We start from the raw sequence: 14498 nt of genomic DNA on the forward strand, positions 1-14498 counted from the left end.
TATCTGAAATATCTGTGTAATGGCACACATTAGATCTTATCTTATATCAATACAATATAATGCGTGTCAGAGAATGTTCCTGGGGCTGTGGCACCCTTGCAGAATGGTAGCCATTTGTTTGGCACCAGCCCTCAAATGGAGTGGTCCGCACAGAGTGTTCCAAATAGGAATACCCTGCACCATGCCATTGGATATGGTGAGTGCAAATCAGTGAAAGGAACAACCTTAAAGGATAGATCTATTACAGTTCTGGTTGTGGCCCAATTTTTTGGCGTGCTACCCCTTTCCGGAGTGGAACCCTCTGTTCCGGTTGCAAGTGTTCGCTTTCGATGGTTCTCCCCGTTGAATCTGTTGCCAGTGGCCGCGCTTTGCTTTGTTCTTCTAGATTTCGTGCTGTCGGCAAAGCTTGTGATTCAAAATGGGCTCAAACTGTACACCATAGGTAAGAGAAGCATCATATCAGTGCCATATCATCCCCATAGTCAAATGATATCTTTGCAGGATCACTAAGTTTTAGTGTGATTTGTATTTTCTGCTTTGGAGCCTTTCTGCTGCTTGCACCACGCTGGCCGCACATCATCCGTCGAACATTCGAATGCGAGCGGATTTTTCTGCAGTCCTGCTACGATTCCTCCATTGGCCGTCGCTTTAGCCAACGCCTGCGACGCTGGGCCATTGCTCTGCTGGTGACTGCCCTGTGCGAGCATCTCTCGTACGTGGTTAGCGCCGTGTGGAGTAACTGGAAGCAGATACGCGAATGCCATCTAGACATTGACTTCTGGCAGAACTACTTCCTGCGCGAGCGCCAGGAACTGTTCTCCATTTTGCCCTACAGCACTTGGTTCGCGCTGTATGTGGAGTGGTGCACCCTCTCTATGACATTTGTGTGGAACTTTGTGGACATATTTCTGATTCTGGTCTGTCGTAGTATGCAGATGCGCTTCCAGCAATTACACTGGCGCATTCGTCAGCACATTGGACTGCGCATGAGCGACGAGTTTTGGCAAGAGGTGCGTTACGACCTCTTGGATCTGAACGATCTTCTAAAGCTGTATGACAAGGAACTGTCTGGCTTGGTGCTCGTCGCCTGCGCCAACAATATGTACTTTATTTGTGTTCAAATCTATCATAGCTTTCAGTAAGTGAAGATAATTCTATCCGAAGATATTCCCTGATGTATTTTTACTATATTTAGAGTCAAAGGAGCTGTCTTGGATGAGGTGTACTTTTGGTTCTGTCTACTTTACGTTGTCAGTCGCATTGTAAACATGGTGCTTGCCGCCTCCTCCATCCCCCAAGAGGCCAAGCAGATCAACTTCACACTCGATGAGGTTCCCACAAGCTGCTGGAGCAAAGAACTGGAGCGCCTGAGTGAGATCTTCCACAACGAGGCCTTTGCACTTAGCGGAAAGGGTTACTTTGTGCTCACCCGAAGGCTGTTATTTACGGTGGGTTCTTTAATATGTACCCTTTTGAAGCTTTACGATGACATCTTTCAGATGGCCGCCACTTTGATGGTCTACGAGCTGGTTCTGATCAACCAAATGGAGGGCGAAGAGGTCCAAAGGAGCATCTGCAACCGTGGTGCTGGCTCCTCTATGAGTATTTTCTTCTCGTAATTCCCTTTCAGCAGTTCCCGTTCGCCTTGCGTTTCCTTTAATGCATTCTTCATGGAACTGTCATGCTGTCAGCAATTGGCTCTTTAGCTCAAAGATTATGCACATGATAAGCCGCACAATTGGCACGGACACCATCAATTAGTCGGAACAAGCAGCACAGCGCACCCTGCTTTTGGCTTCGTTTTCAGTTTCATTTGTGGGCTTCATTCAGTTGTTAGTCGAGCTCCGAACATGGCCAGGACAACGGGGGATCCCGCCAAGCGTCAGAAATGCATTGCTCGCATTAAGTTCTGGCGAAGATCGCGAGTGGGCAGCGAGTATGTGCATGCACTTGAGAAATACTACCCAATACCCAATACTAATCTGTCACTATATTTGAATAGTATTACTCTGGGAATCCTCAAGTATAAAGTGGTCTCCAACCAATCGCAACGCTTTCAGTTTTCCAAGAGTAGGTGGGATATCTTTCTGGATTTGTTTATAGTTTCCCTTCTTTTGCAGTAAACGCTTTCCTGCGTCGGGCCGTAAGGGATGATTACAGATACAGCGGTTCCTTCCAAGAGGCCATCAAACCAGGTAGAGGATTCAAAGCAATGTTCCTTCAATCCTCATTTAATAGTTCCCTTTTTTTTCAGTACTCATTATTGCCCAGATCTTTGCGCTGATGCCTGTGCGTGGCATAGGTTCAAAGTTGGCCGAAGACCTAACCTTCGCCTGGTCCAGTGCTCGCACATATTATGCTTTGGCAATGATGATATCTTTTGGGATTACCTCTGGATATATCGTTGCCTTCATGACGAATATTTCCTTCGACTTTGATTCGGTGGAGACCATGGTGTTCTATGGATCCATATTCCTAATCTCGATGTCTTTTCTGCAGCTCGCAAGGAGATGGCCAGCCATTGCCCAGGAGTGGCAGGCAGTGGAGACCAAGCTGCCGCCGCTGCGGCTGGCAAAGGAACGCCGATCGCTGGCCCATCACATCAAGATGATTACGCTGGTGGCCACCACATGCTCTCTGGGTAATACTTGCTTTTACTTCATGATTCGCATTATTTATTGACGTTCCTTACAGTGGAGCACCTGCTGAGCATGACATCCACGATGACCTATTCAGTGGCTTGTCCGCACTGGCCCGGTCATCCCGTTGACAACTTTCTGTACTTCAACTTCGCGACCGTGTTCCATTTCGTAGACTACTCCACTTTCCTGGGTCTGTTAGGCAAGGTGATAAATGTTCTGAGCACTTTTGCCTGGAATTTTAACGACATCTTTGTGATGGCCGTCAGTGTGGCACTGGCATCACGTTTCCGGCATCTCAACGATTACATGCAGCGCGAAGCAAGATCGGTATAAAGAGAGCCACAGGGAAATGATTACTTCTAAGACCTGTTTTTCCATTTTCAGGCCACCACAGTGGACTACTGGATGCAGTGCAGAGTCAATTTCCGGAACCTTTGCAAACTCTGCCAAGTCGTAGACGATGGCATCTCCACCATAACCCTCCTCTGCTTCAGCAACAATTTGTATTTCATTTGTGGAAAGATACTGAAGAGCATGCAGTAAGTTATGGCTGTATATCGTGGCTACTTTTAATGATATTCTGACAGGACAAAGCCCTCTGCCTCGCACACCATGTACTTCTGGTTCTCGCTCACGTATTTGCTGGGCCGCACACTCGTTCTGTCGCTCTACAGCTCCAGCATCAATGACGAGTCCAAGCGACCGCTGCGCATTTTTCGTATGGTGCCCAGAGAGTATTGGTGCGATGAGGAAAGCCAGGACAGAACTTCCATTTTATTCAGAAAAAGTAATCTTTTACTTTTTATTTTAGCTCAAACGCTTTTCCGAGGAGGTGCATATGGACACGGTGGCATTGACGGGCATGAAGTTCTTTCGTCTGACGCGTGGCGTTGTCATTTCGGTCCGTACATTCATATGGATTATCCTTAGTCATGTCGATTAATAGAATACTATATGTACTATATACCCTGTGCAGGTGGCAGGAACTATCGTGACCTACGAGCTTATTCTGCTGCAGTTCAACAAGGAGGAAACGACGGCGTTTACCTGTTAAAATGCCTAATGTGGCAAGGGGAGGCCACAAATTGTGTGTAGTTTTATTGTCGCTGTTGCTTTAATTATAGACAACTGAAAACAACAGGTGTTTTTAATGGCCATTCGCATTGCAAATGGAAATTCGCTAGTCTAGCAGCCTTTTTTTCCGCAGTAGTCCTTTGGAGTTGGACACAGCCGGAACGCAGCATGAAATTTCTGCCTGCAAAGCTCGAACGAAAATTCCGTCGCTTAAAGAAGCACTCGAGGTCATCATTGACGCGAAAACTTGATGTGATGCACGAGAGGTAAAATGATGAAATAGTTATAATTGTAGAATTAATCACATATTATCTCAATCCATTAGTGCTCGCAAGAAAGTCATTGAAGAGAACTGCGATGCCTACAAAAATCAAAAGCAGTCGGAGTATGAGTGTAGGAAACGACCGACAAGTAGCTAAGCCCCAGACTCCATTTTTGCCTCTAATATAAATATTTCCATAGAATTCCCTGGCGGCACGAGGGAAACATTTCTCAGCGAAGGCAGTTTTCACCAGGCCGTGGGCAGGGTTCTGCTCGTGGCCGAGTTCTTTGCCATGATGCCGGTAAAGGGAGTGACGGCCAAGCATCCTGGAGATCTAAGCTTCTCCTGGCGCAACGTACGCACATGCTTCTGCCTGGTATTCATCGCCTCAAGTCTGGCAAATTTTGGACTCTCCCTGTTTAAGGTGTTGAACAATCCCATTAGCTTCAATAGCGTCAAGCCCATCATCTTTCGTGGCTCTGTGCTGTTGGTTCTCATTGTGGCTCTCAGGTTGGCGCAGCAGTGGCCCACTTTGATGATGTACTGGCACGAAGTAGAGCAGGGCTTGCCGCAGTATCCATCGCAGGTGGGAAAAAGCCAGATGGGACACACTATTCGAATGGTTATGCTTGTGGGAATGATGCTTTCCTTTGGTAAGATGTGTACATAAATGAGAAATGATTATAAATTTTGTTTTTTAACCACAGCTGAGCACCTACTCAGCATGATATCGGCCATTCATTATGCGAGATATTGCAATAGCACCTCTGATCCCATCAAGAACTATTTTCTTCGCACCAACGATGAGATCTTCTACGTGACCAGCTACTCCACGGCCTTGGCCTTGTGGGGAAAGTTCCAGAATGTCTATTCCACGTTTATATGGAACTATATGGACATGTTTGTGATGATTGTCAGCATTGGATTGGCAGCAAAGTTCCGACAGCTGAACAATGACTTGAGGAACTTTAAGGGAATGGTGAGTGGAATAGTTCTCCTTCCTCCTTCGCCATTCATTGTATCTTCCTTTAGCACATGGCGCCTTCGTACTGGTCGGAGCGTCGCATTCAATACCGAAACATTTGCATATTGTGTGACAAAATGGACGATGCCATTTCCCTTATCACAATGGTGTCTTTTTCGAACAACCTCTACTTCATATGCGTCCAGCTCCTGCGTAGCCTGAAGTTTGTACAATGATTTCTGGCACATTTGCTTGTTCATTTATGCATTTTGCCATTTTCAGCACAATGCCTTCGGTGGCCCATGCCGTTTACTTTTACTTCTCTTTGATATTCCTCATTGGCCGCACGCTGGCTGTGTCTCTGTATTCCGCCAGTGTCCACGACGAGTCGCGGTTGACCCTGAGATATCTGCGCTGCGTGCCAAAGGATTCATGGTGTCCGGAGGTCAAGCGCTTTTCGGAGGAGGTAATCAACGATGAGGTGGCACTCAGTGGAATGAAGTTTTTCCATCTCACACGGAAGTTGGTGTTGAGTGTAAGTAAGCCTACAATCGATTCTGAAATGGAATATCTTTAATAATATAATGTTTCTTTGTGAAGGTGGCAGGCACCATAGTTACCTATGAGCTGGTGCTTATCCAGTTCCACGAGGATAACGATTTGTGGGATTGCAATCAGAGCTATTACTCTTAAGTTGAGAAAGGGTTTTATTTGCATAATAAATAAAAAAATCATCTTGCACTTTATTATTATTATTATTGTTTAAAGCAATTAAAGGAAACCAACAAAATGTCGACCGTAATATCAATCGGTTATATTGCCTAAATTGTACGTCAGATTATCATCCATCTATAGAGAGAGAGAGAGATTCTACATGTGTTCCGCGTGTGTAGACTTTACAAATATCAAACGTTCTTCAAGAATGGTCACTATATATGTATTGTATCACTTATAGACTAAACGGGGCTTCCTACAGATGGTGGATACGAGTACGAGTATTACGATTATGTGTGTGTATGTGTATGGTGCAACCTACGATTTACTGGCATGGGGTCTCAGTGGTCTTAGGTCGTGCGGTGGCGAAACAGCTCGGGGAATATACAATATGCAGTGAATGCAAAATTCAGCTAAAGATTTTCAATTACTTATGTTAAAATTCAGTTTTCCCGTGTCGTCTCGTTTTGTTCGTTTTTTTGTTTGCAACTACACAAAAAAGGTAACATGTTCGGAAGTTTTGGTGGTTTCTGGTTGCTTATGATGTCTGTTTTCCCATTACAAAATATATTAATATTGTATTGTATCAAAGACTATACAATACCAAGATGTCGCATGAGGAACAAATGCTTTTTCAATTTTCGTTTGACGCTTCCTGGTACGGGCGCGCGGGGCTAGTACTTCAATTCTCTTTTACGCTACCTTCGCCTCCGAAGTGCTACTCGGCTTCGTCAATGCCTCGGTCAGCACGAGCTCGAGCCAACCCAGAAATATGCTTGTAGTTGTGTATATGTGTGTATGTCCTAGGTCGGCACGGCCATAAACCGGTTTCGCCCGCAGCATATACGGCTTTTAGCTTCACACACAAGCGCACTGAAAGCATGTCAGTGTCTGCGTGCCGAAACCGTAGGGCAGCGTGGTCGCTGATGTCTTTGGCGCGGCACAGATAAATAAAATGTAGATAAATTTAATGTACGCAACTAATAGAGAATTTTCCAATCGAATTTTCAAGATAGTTTTAGTTTAGGAGATATAAGCACTCAAAGTTTAAAATTTTTTCAGTGTGCAAATATTTATTGACTAACTAACTAATTTAGCAAGCTGAGACGGCCAAAGGTCCCACTGTGCCGCTCCAAAGACATCGGCGATCAGCGACCACCGCTTCGACGGTGCTGTTGCCGAACAGACGAAACCGATGGGTAGCGGGGTCGCGGTAGAGACGAAGTACAGGCGAAAAGCGAATTGAAACCCCGCGCGCTCCCTCGTGCCTTTTGGGTCCTAATGTTAGGACCCGCCATAGAACAGCTTTTTGGTCGCTCATGCGACATCTTGATATTGTATAGTCTTTGATTGTATGAAGCGGAAGCTACATGATAATTACTATGATATCTACATATATGTATGTGTATAGGAATCCTAGCACATGTCGCGTGTGCATATGCATGTGTCTACTAATACAATTGTACGGCTGCCAATAAAGAACTACAAAAACTTGTTCGATGTTTTGCTAAAACGCTTCCTCTTGCTTCACACTCGCGCAGGGGAAGTAGGATATGAGAGCTACGTCTGGTAGAAGGCAAACACAAAGTATCACAAAGATTGAGATCTTAAATTAAAGCATAGCGAGAGGGAGAGAGGGATAGCTCAAATAATCGATTAGTGGATGAAGATGGGGAATGCTGAAACACAAATGGCGAGTGTTTTGCGTTTGAATGAAACAAGTCTAGAGAGTATTTGCAGATTCTCAATGTCGCTTGGCATCGTACTGCTTCACCTTCTCCGGAATGGCTGCCTTCTCCACAGCCACATGCAGACCCAGCTCCTCCAGAGATTTTACATAAATCAGTTTGCGCCAGAACTTTGTGCTACCAAGAATATACGAAATTCCCAATATGGCAATACGAAATAGTTGTGCTTAGATGCTCACCTGACAAACGGACGTGCCATCCACACCAATGACTTGATCCAAAAGGTTGGGTGCACCAAATACATGTGTTTCAGACTCTTGCGCAAGCGTCTATCCAGCAGTTGATAGCATCTAAAGGGGCAAAAAGGCCTTATCCAATGATAAGATAATCGGATATCATGTCCATACGTACCGCTTCAGCCATGGAAAGGGCGGCACATTGCGCCTATTAGAGCCGCCATGCAAGTAGATTAAGACATAATCATCTGTCACCAGTTGCTCTAAGGTCTTAACCACATAGAGGAACAGATTGTCCATCACATAGCTGTAGTCGGCCCGCGATCGATCCGGCAAGTGACAGGCGCAGAAGATGACTATTGCATTCTGACCGCCAGACTTCAGATAGCCGCCATGTGACAGCACACGCTTGTAGGGCTCGATGACCCGCATGTCGATCTCCCGCGTGCGTCCATCTGGTAGTGTGATCTTCTGCCAATTCCGTGAATCGCGCCGCTCTTCGGCAGCCGAATACTGTGGTAGGGTCGCCGCAGCCGGAGTGTGTGGCGTGGGCGTTGTGGCCAGACCAAAATCCAGGTCCAGATCATCGTCATTGTCGGGCAGTAGTTCAGGACCTTCGCACTCATCGTCATCGTCCTCCCCATCCAGACCGTCGATGAGCGAGCTCGAGGGACTCAGCGACGCCAGATTGTGTTCGATATCCTCATCATCATCGAAGCTATGGTTTGAGATAGAGTCCAGGCTTGAGATGTCCTCGCCACCAGGCAGAGTGCTGCCGCGCTTCGTCTTCTTGCCATTGGAGTTGGGCAGCAGGGAAACGGATTGAAAATTGGACTCCACAGCAGCAAGGTACTGCGAAACATCCGCATCCGATTCGCTGCTGAGGATGTCGGGGCTATTGGTCCTCAGAAGACTGACTTTGGCATCCTGCGGCTTGTTGCGGGGGGCTTGTTGGTTCAGTGTGTTCTTCGCCTGCACGGCCGCCTCGGTGGCGGGCACTACGTCGGGAAAGTTGTTCCGCTTGGTCTGAAACGGCTCGGAGTCCGAGTCTGTGTTCGTCGGTGACATCAGCGGGTGGCTGTTGGCCAGCGTGCGTTCAATGATTTGTCGTTGTGGCATCGTTTCGATGGACAGCAGCTCCGGTCGCATTATTCTATTGTCCAGGGTAGCGCTCGTCTTGGTGTCTTTTTCTTCCTCCAGAATGGTTTTCACCTGGGGCGCAGTGTCCTGCGTACACTCATCGGCCAGCGGGGAGATGCCCGTCGAGTCCGTGGGCGTCTCGGAGATGTCCATTTTGCTCTCTGACTGCGACGATTCCGATTCCGCGTAATGAAAACTGCAAATCGATTAGTCATATGTAGTGGGACGGATGTATTGTTTTGTGTGTTGGCGGGGGAGATCCGCGCTTTACCTCATAGTTCCCAGTGTTTTTCGAATAGCTTGTGTGAAAATTGGCTTGCCCACTCATCTAGGCAATGCTAAATAATGGCAGTGCATCAGTCGCTTTGCTTAATTAGTCAGCTGTTGTAGCTTAATTTTCTATTTTTGTTGTAAACAAATTTTCCTCTTTTGGGCCCAATCTAGAGTTGCCAACATTACTCAACGAAATATCAGAATTGAGCAATAGAAACGATTACTCTTAGGTTTTTTTTGTTTGACCTTTTTCGCTAAAACCCTTTTTTTTTTTTTTGCAAAATCCAACATGAGCAAGTATTTAAAATAAACCAGTCAAGTAAAAAATAGATTCATTAATTGGATAAAATAATGTGGGCAGGGCTGAGAGCCGATCAAAAACGAGGAATATGTATAATAGAACTTGAATTCGTCAGTATATTTACGGTATATTTTAAAAATGAGGCGGTATGTTTCGGTATATTTCTGAGGGTCGGATGGTATATTTTATCGATAAATCCGCGGTCACACTGCATATCGACTTCACATTGTTGTGGCGTCGTGAAAAAAAATTTAAATTTTTGATAAGACTATAATAATTGCAATGGAAGGTGCACATATTGTCGTTGACAATACCGATACAGTGCCTGTCCGCACTCAGCGCATTTCTGTTCCCCCAATTATTTCGTCCCCTGTTTCCACCGTAGGCGTGACTTCCATTTTGACAGCGAAGCCTGCAGCAGCCACAACAGCGACGACTGTAGCAGCGACGACTGTGGCAGCGACGGCGACAGCGACGGCGACAGCGACAGCGACAGCGACTTCGACAGTGGCAGTGACGGCGACAACACCTCCGCGAAATCCGATTCACAATCTTCCAATTGAACTGCAGAATGATCAGAAGCGCAGAAGGTGAGTCAGAAAACATTATCCAGTCCCCAAACTTTTGCTAAGTAATCTTTCCGCTTGATAGCTCCTCGCGCACCATCAAACGGAAACGTTTTGATGATGAAATCGTCGAGTACAACATCACTGTGCCCACGAGTCGTGGAGGAGCAGACCCTAGCCGCAGGGACAGGCCACGCACCAGTTCGCAAAACTATCCAGCTCTGATGGGAATACCCACATCTCTTAATATGCATGCGGCACCCGCTCCCATGCTGGAGACCCCTCCTAAACCGGGATTAGTGGACTGCCTTTTGCCTGGAACTCCAAGTGGCACAGTGGCCTCTGTTTCCCCGGCCACGCCCACTGCTGCACCGCCAGTCACACCAATGCCTCTAGTTGTGCCAGTGACTCCGAAGCCAGTCGTGGAACGTGTTCCACCCACCGATAGACGACCGACCGTTCGGTCCGGGCGGCCGACCAGCAAGAGGTCACAGCGCCGCAATGGCCGTCCCTTGGCACAGCTAGCCACCAAAGATTTGGGACGCTGGAAGCCCTGCGACGACATGGCTTTGATCATCGGCATTCAGCAGACGAACGATTTGCGGTTAATCCATCGCGGTGTGAAGTTCTCGTGCAAGTTCACGGCCCAGGAGCTCCAGCAACGTTGGTATGCGTTGCTTTATGAACCGGCAGTGTCGCGGATTGCCGTCTCCGCTATGCGCAATTTGCACCCCGAAATGGTAGAGTCCATACAGCGAAAGGCCCCGTACAGTACCCAGGAGGAGGAACTGCTGGGCACCATCAGTAGTGTAAGTAGAGATATGATGTGAATCTGACTAGGAAAAGCAGCTTCTTATATATGGACTCCCCCATCCCACAGACTGAAACACCCAAGCTGGAGCACTTCCAGAAGCTGCTCGACAAGAATGCGGGTGTTTTCTACTGCGCCCGCACCGCCAAATCGCTACACAACCACTGGCTGCTCCTAAAGCAGTACAGTCTGCTGCCGGACCAGGTGGTACAGCCGCTCCATGGCTTGGAGCAGACGCTGCTGAGCTTCTCCGACGCAGAGGAACAGGTTTTCGAGAATGATGTTAATGTGCCGCGTGACGAAGCGCTGGAAATGGAGAGGACTCTCACGGATCGCCGCAACAAGCGGGACATTCGCGTGCTGGAGAACGAGCTGTCACGTTGGGGCGTCCTGGTGGACTCTGTGCTAGGACCAACGGCTGCCTCTGAGCTCGACAGCCAGACTCTGGCCTGTTTGTGCGGCCGTAAGGTGCGCTATCTGATGCGCTCCAAGGAGATTACATTCGGACGCGATGCCAAGGACTATTTGATTGATGTGGATCTGTCGCTGGAGGGTGCTGCGGCAAAAATCTCTCGTCGCCAGGGCACCATCAAGCTGCGCAGCAATGGCGACTTCTTCATTGCCAACGAGGGCAAGCGGGCCATTTTCATCAATGGTACGCCTCTGCTGACGGGCATGAAGACGCGACTCGCTCACAACTGCATCATGGAGATGTGCGGACTGCGCCTAACCTTTCTGGTTAACTACGAGCTGATCAATGCCATACGCCATGAGAGCGCCAAGACATCGAATTCCCTGAATTAGCTACCCTATGAGTGTCGCAATAAATTCTAATTCCATAAGTCTAGTGTTCAGAATGAAAAATCAATATGTGTAACATCATAAATTAATGTGACGCCCACCTGAGGAGCTAACAGTCGACGATCGCAACGCCTCCAATCGAATGGAAGCCAGAGTTCTTAAGGGGAAATGGAAAAGAGTTCCAATCTCCCGGATTTTCGGCCCACAGTCTACCGCCGCCTCGAATCTGGCTCAAGACACCTACGCCGTGCCGCCACAACTTCTCAACAACGCCAATGTCATGGAGTTAATTTGCGGCTAACTCGTAAGCTGCTATTAATTACAGCTCAGACTCTCGAAAGTGGCTGCTAAGACACCATAACCATCTATCCATAACCATTCTATTTGCATGTCACCAGCGCTGCGTCGCTTACAAAGTGAATTAAGCAAATAAAGATCCGCGTCTGTTGGGAACTTTTGCTCACGCGATTGTCTAAGATCTCTGTTCTATGTTTTCAGTTCTCAGTTGTGTGTGGCGACATGGTCTCGGGCTTCCATCTGGGAAGGAACCTACCGGGGGGCCGGCACTTAATAGCCGCCGATTGTGTTTGGGCAAATTTGTTCGACCTTGCGAACTCTGCGAACTCCCAAGTTCCATTTACAAATTGTAACAGATCGGGCGACTCCAAGGGGAGATTGACTCCTCGAAACAGTCCGATAGCAAAGGTTATAAATGATGGCTGCTGTTAAAATAATTAATTAATCGACTGACAGGCGAGGACCATGACACATAATATAGAAATTAGTCGCCAAAAAGAAACACACGGAGAAAGTTCGATGACTTTCTGGCAGCCAAAGCAGCAGCAGAAGCGACGGCCTTTCTTCGAGGTCGGATTCGGATTCTGTTTTGGGTTCGCTTTGGGTCTTTCGCTCTTTAATTTGTATTGTTGATACTATAAACTAATAAGCTGTCGGGCCATGCAAGCTGCGCAGCATATTAAAATATAATTAATTGTTGTCACTGTCTATAAAAAGTCAATTTACTTTTTGGCCATACCAAGAATTTCGTGGTCTTGGTCTTGGTCCGTACAAGTTCTCCCATTCCATCCCATTCTCCAGCTTCTCCATCTTTCTCCGCTTTGTTTCTCCTGGAATTCCAAATTCTAACGTTGATTTGTGTGCATTTTTTTGTTCGCCATCTGATCTCAGAGCCAATCGATGGAATGGACCTATGTATGGATGGTGTTGGTGGTGTGTTCTGCTGCTGCTGCTGCTTTCTTTTACCGATGCCCAAGTTGATGATGGGAGAGCTAATGAAGCTTGGCTTTGTCTTATTATATCTTTTGTGCAGTTCACCGAACTTTTGTTGTTGTTGTCGTTGTTGCTGTTGTGGTCCGATATTCCGATATTTTGGCGATGTCGCAACTGCTAAAATTAGTCTGAAGCCCGTCTTGGGGGCTCTTTCTCTTCTCTATTAGCGTAGGTCATGCTGTTTGTCCGCGCGACCGAAGTGGAGCACTACATGGGATCTTCATTTCACATACATATGTACGAGAATCTATGCTGGTTGGGGCGTTGCGTGGGGGTCTCTGTCTCTCGATAGAACTTTCACAGTTTCTTGGGCTGAGATCACCCAAGTGTCCGAGATCTGTGCGGGGAAAAGACACCTGTAGGCACGGCACCCATTGATTGCTCCAGTTCAGGGTGACATAATAGTGCGATTATCTCATTGAATTATATGAAGTGAATAACAAAATTGTCAAAAGTTTCGTGACTTTGCAGGAAAATTGTCCAAAAACAATCGATGTAAGGCCATAAAAATAGGCTACCAATCGACTTCGATATGCCAAAATCATGGGGTCTGCGTTCCCTCTAGTACAGTCCCTGCCATAAGTGTGATTATTCAACACCGCAGAAAATTCCGTAAAACGGTTTTGGAGCTTTGATATTCATTTTGCTAATCGCATTTCAATCAATTTCATTTCAATTGTCGGCTCCGGGGGCTGTGTGGATCGACATTTGTCGTAGACGTGCATGTCGCATGCGTCATGTGAAATATTCAAGTTTTGGTTTTGGTTTTGTCGAGTTTTGCATGTAACGCATAAATAATACTCTAGCTAGCAGGTCGAAAACACTACTGCGTGTTGTTCCGCGTCGCTCATACGCACAGTGGGCCGTCAAAGTCAGCATCGGGTGTGCACTGCATTTATAATTCCCCGTAGTTTTGTTTATTGAACTGGCTGGCAAATATATTGTATCTCTAGCTTTTGGGCTGTGACTATTCATGGAATGCTCGCTGATTTATTTCACCTATGCCTCCCCTCCCCTTTGTCGCTGCCCGAACCACATGGGAGTGTGAGTGTGAGTGTGAGGATGAGGGTGAGGAAAATGATTTCATTTGTGGGCGACGGGCGTGACGTCAGCCATCCAATGCATCCATCGAGATCGGTGGCACAGCCTATGGAGCAGCCTCACAGTTGAATGGATTGATCCGAAACAGGGGGCCTTGAGGTTCTCTGCTCCATTAGACGGCGGCGGCGGCGGCGTCGGCAGCCACTCACCCACGCACTCCACATCACGTCACACACACTCGTAGCTCGTATCTCTGTGGCGCCAAAATAAAGCAAGTTCAATTTGCAACTCCACTTTCGGGTCTTAAGATCTCAAGGGTTGTTGTCGTCGTACCGCCGAGTGCCGCTCGCTCCCAGAGCGACAGATACTCATATTTTTTTTTTGCAGGCGAGACAAATAATTACAACGGCTTTGATTTTTTAATTAAGTCGAGCTTGAAGTCGAGATACAAATAGATATGGATATGCCATACAAAAACATTTGCTTGCTCAGACTTTTTATTATCGACGTGGGTTGCTGTTTTATTAATGCTTTGTCTTTTCCTATTTTTCTAATGGATTATAAATATTATATCCATACTCTTGTCGAGAGTTTCCATTCTGCAAAGAAGTCGGCAATTGATTGAAGAAGGGTTCTCAGGTTGCATATATTATAGTATTTCAACTCTTTCCCAAGAACATTCCGGGCCAAAACTT

The 14498-nt window shown here is 46.9% G+C and overlaps 5 protein-coding genes across 7 annotated transcripts; 4 read left to right on the forward strand and 1 right to left on the reverse strand.

Moving 5' to 3' along the window:
- Window positions 1-110: 110 nt before the first annotated feature.
- Window positions 111-1639, forward strand: LOC108151840 (gustatory receptor for sugar taste 64d). The gene is made up of 5 exons (XM_017280722.2): window positions 111-196; window positions 248-442; window positions 502-1138; window positions 1196-1448; window positions 1500-1639. The coding sequence occupies exons 1-5, from the start codon at window positions 136-138 to the stop codon at window positions 1617-1619; spliced, it is 1266 nt and encodes a 421-aa protein (XP_017136211.1). The 5' UTR covers window positions 111-135; the 3' UTR covers window positions 1620-1639.
- A 190-nt stretch (window positions 1640-1829) lies between these two features.
- LOC108151838 (gustatory receptor for sugar taste 64e) lies at window positions 1830-3716 on the forward strand. Of its 2 annotated transcripts, XM_033386795.1 has the most exons (9): window positions 1830-1936; window positions 2003-2070; window positions 2121-2195; window positions 2255-2641; window positions 2695-2969; window positions 3027-3181; window positions 3230-3390; window positions 3452-3543; window positions 3619-3716. In XM_033386795.1, the coding sequence occupies exons 1-9, from the start codon at window positions 1851-1853 to the stop codon at window positions 3694-3696; spliced, it is 1377 nt and encodes a 458-aa protein (XP_033242686.1). In that variant the 5' UTR covers window positions 1830-1850; the 3' UTR covers window positions 3697-3716. The 2 variants fall into 2 exon arrangements, with proteins under 2 accessions (XP_033242686.1, XP_017136206.1); XM_017280717.2 differs by lacking the exon at window positions 3230-3390 and having other exon boundaries at window positions 3454-3543; window positions 3619-3711.
- A 154-nt stretch (window positions 3717-3870) lies between these two features.
- LOC108151836 (gustatory receptor for sugar taste 64f) lies at window positions 3871-5683 on the forward strand. 2 transcript variants are annotated; one of them, XM_033386793.1, is made up of 7 exons: window positions 3871-3982; window positions 4042-4127; window positions 4179-4631; window positions 4686-4957; window positions 5011-5165; window positions 5225-5477; window positions 5543-5683. In XM_033386793.1, the coding sequence occupies exons 1-7, from the start codon at window positions 3885-3887 to the stop codon at window positions 5633-5635; spliced, it is 1410 nt and encodes a 469-aa protein (XP_033242684.1). In that variant the 5' UTR covers window positions 3871-3884; the 3' UTR covers window positions 5636-5683. The 2 variants fall into 2 exon arrangements, with proteins under 2 accessions (XP_033242684.1, XP_033242685.1); XM_033386794.1 differs by having other exon boundaries at window positions 5225-5481; window positions 5543-5623.
- Window positions 5684-6944: 1261 nt separating this feature from the next.
- On the reverse strand, window positions 6945-9221 carry LOC108153115 (BCL2/adenovirus E1B 19 kDa protein-interacting protein 2). Its single transcript, XM_017282902.2, has 4 exons — window positions 8992-9221; window positions 7756-8916; window positions 7584-7694; window positions 6945-7521 (listed from the first exon to the last, which is right to left on the reverse strand). Exons 1-4 carry the CDS (start codon window positions 8994-8996, stop codon window positions 7401-7403), a joined length of 1398 nt encoding a protein of 465 aa, XP_017138391.1. The 5' UTR covers window positions 8997-9221; the 3' UTR covers window positions 6945-7400.
- Window positions 9222-9484: 263 nt separating this feature from the next.
- LOC108153029 (microspherule protein 1) lies at window positions 9485-11950 on the forward strand. The gene is made up of 3 exons (XM_017282785.1): window positions 9485-9884; window positions 9946-10669; window positions 10741-11950. Exons 1-3 carry the CDS (start codon window positions 9577-9579, stop codon window positions 11473-11475), a joined length of 1767 nt encoding a protein of 588 aa, XP_017138274.1. The 5' UTR covers window positions 9485-9576; the 3' UTR covers window positions 11476-11950.
- Window positions 11951-14498: the final 2548 nt, after the last annotated feature.

This window comes from Drosophila miranda, chromosome XR, assembly GCF_003369915.1.
Source record: "Drosophila miranda strain MSH22 chromosome XR, D.miranda_PacBio2.1, whole genome shotgun sequence".
Taxonomy (NCBI): domain Eukaryota; kingdom Metazoa; phylum Arthropoda; class Insecta; order Diptera; family Drosophilidae; genus Drosophila; species Drosophila miranda.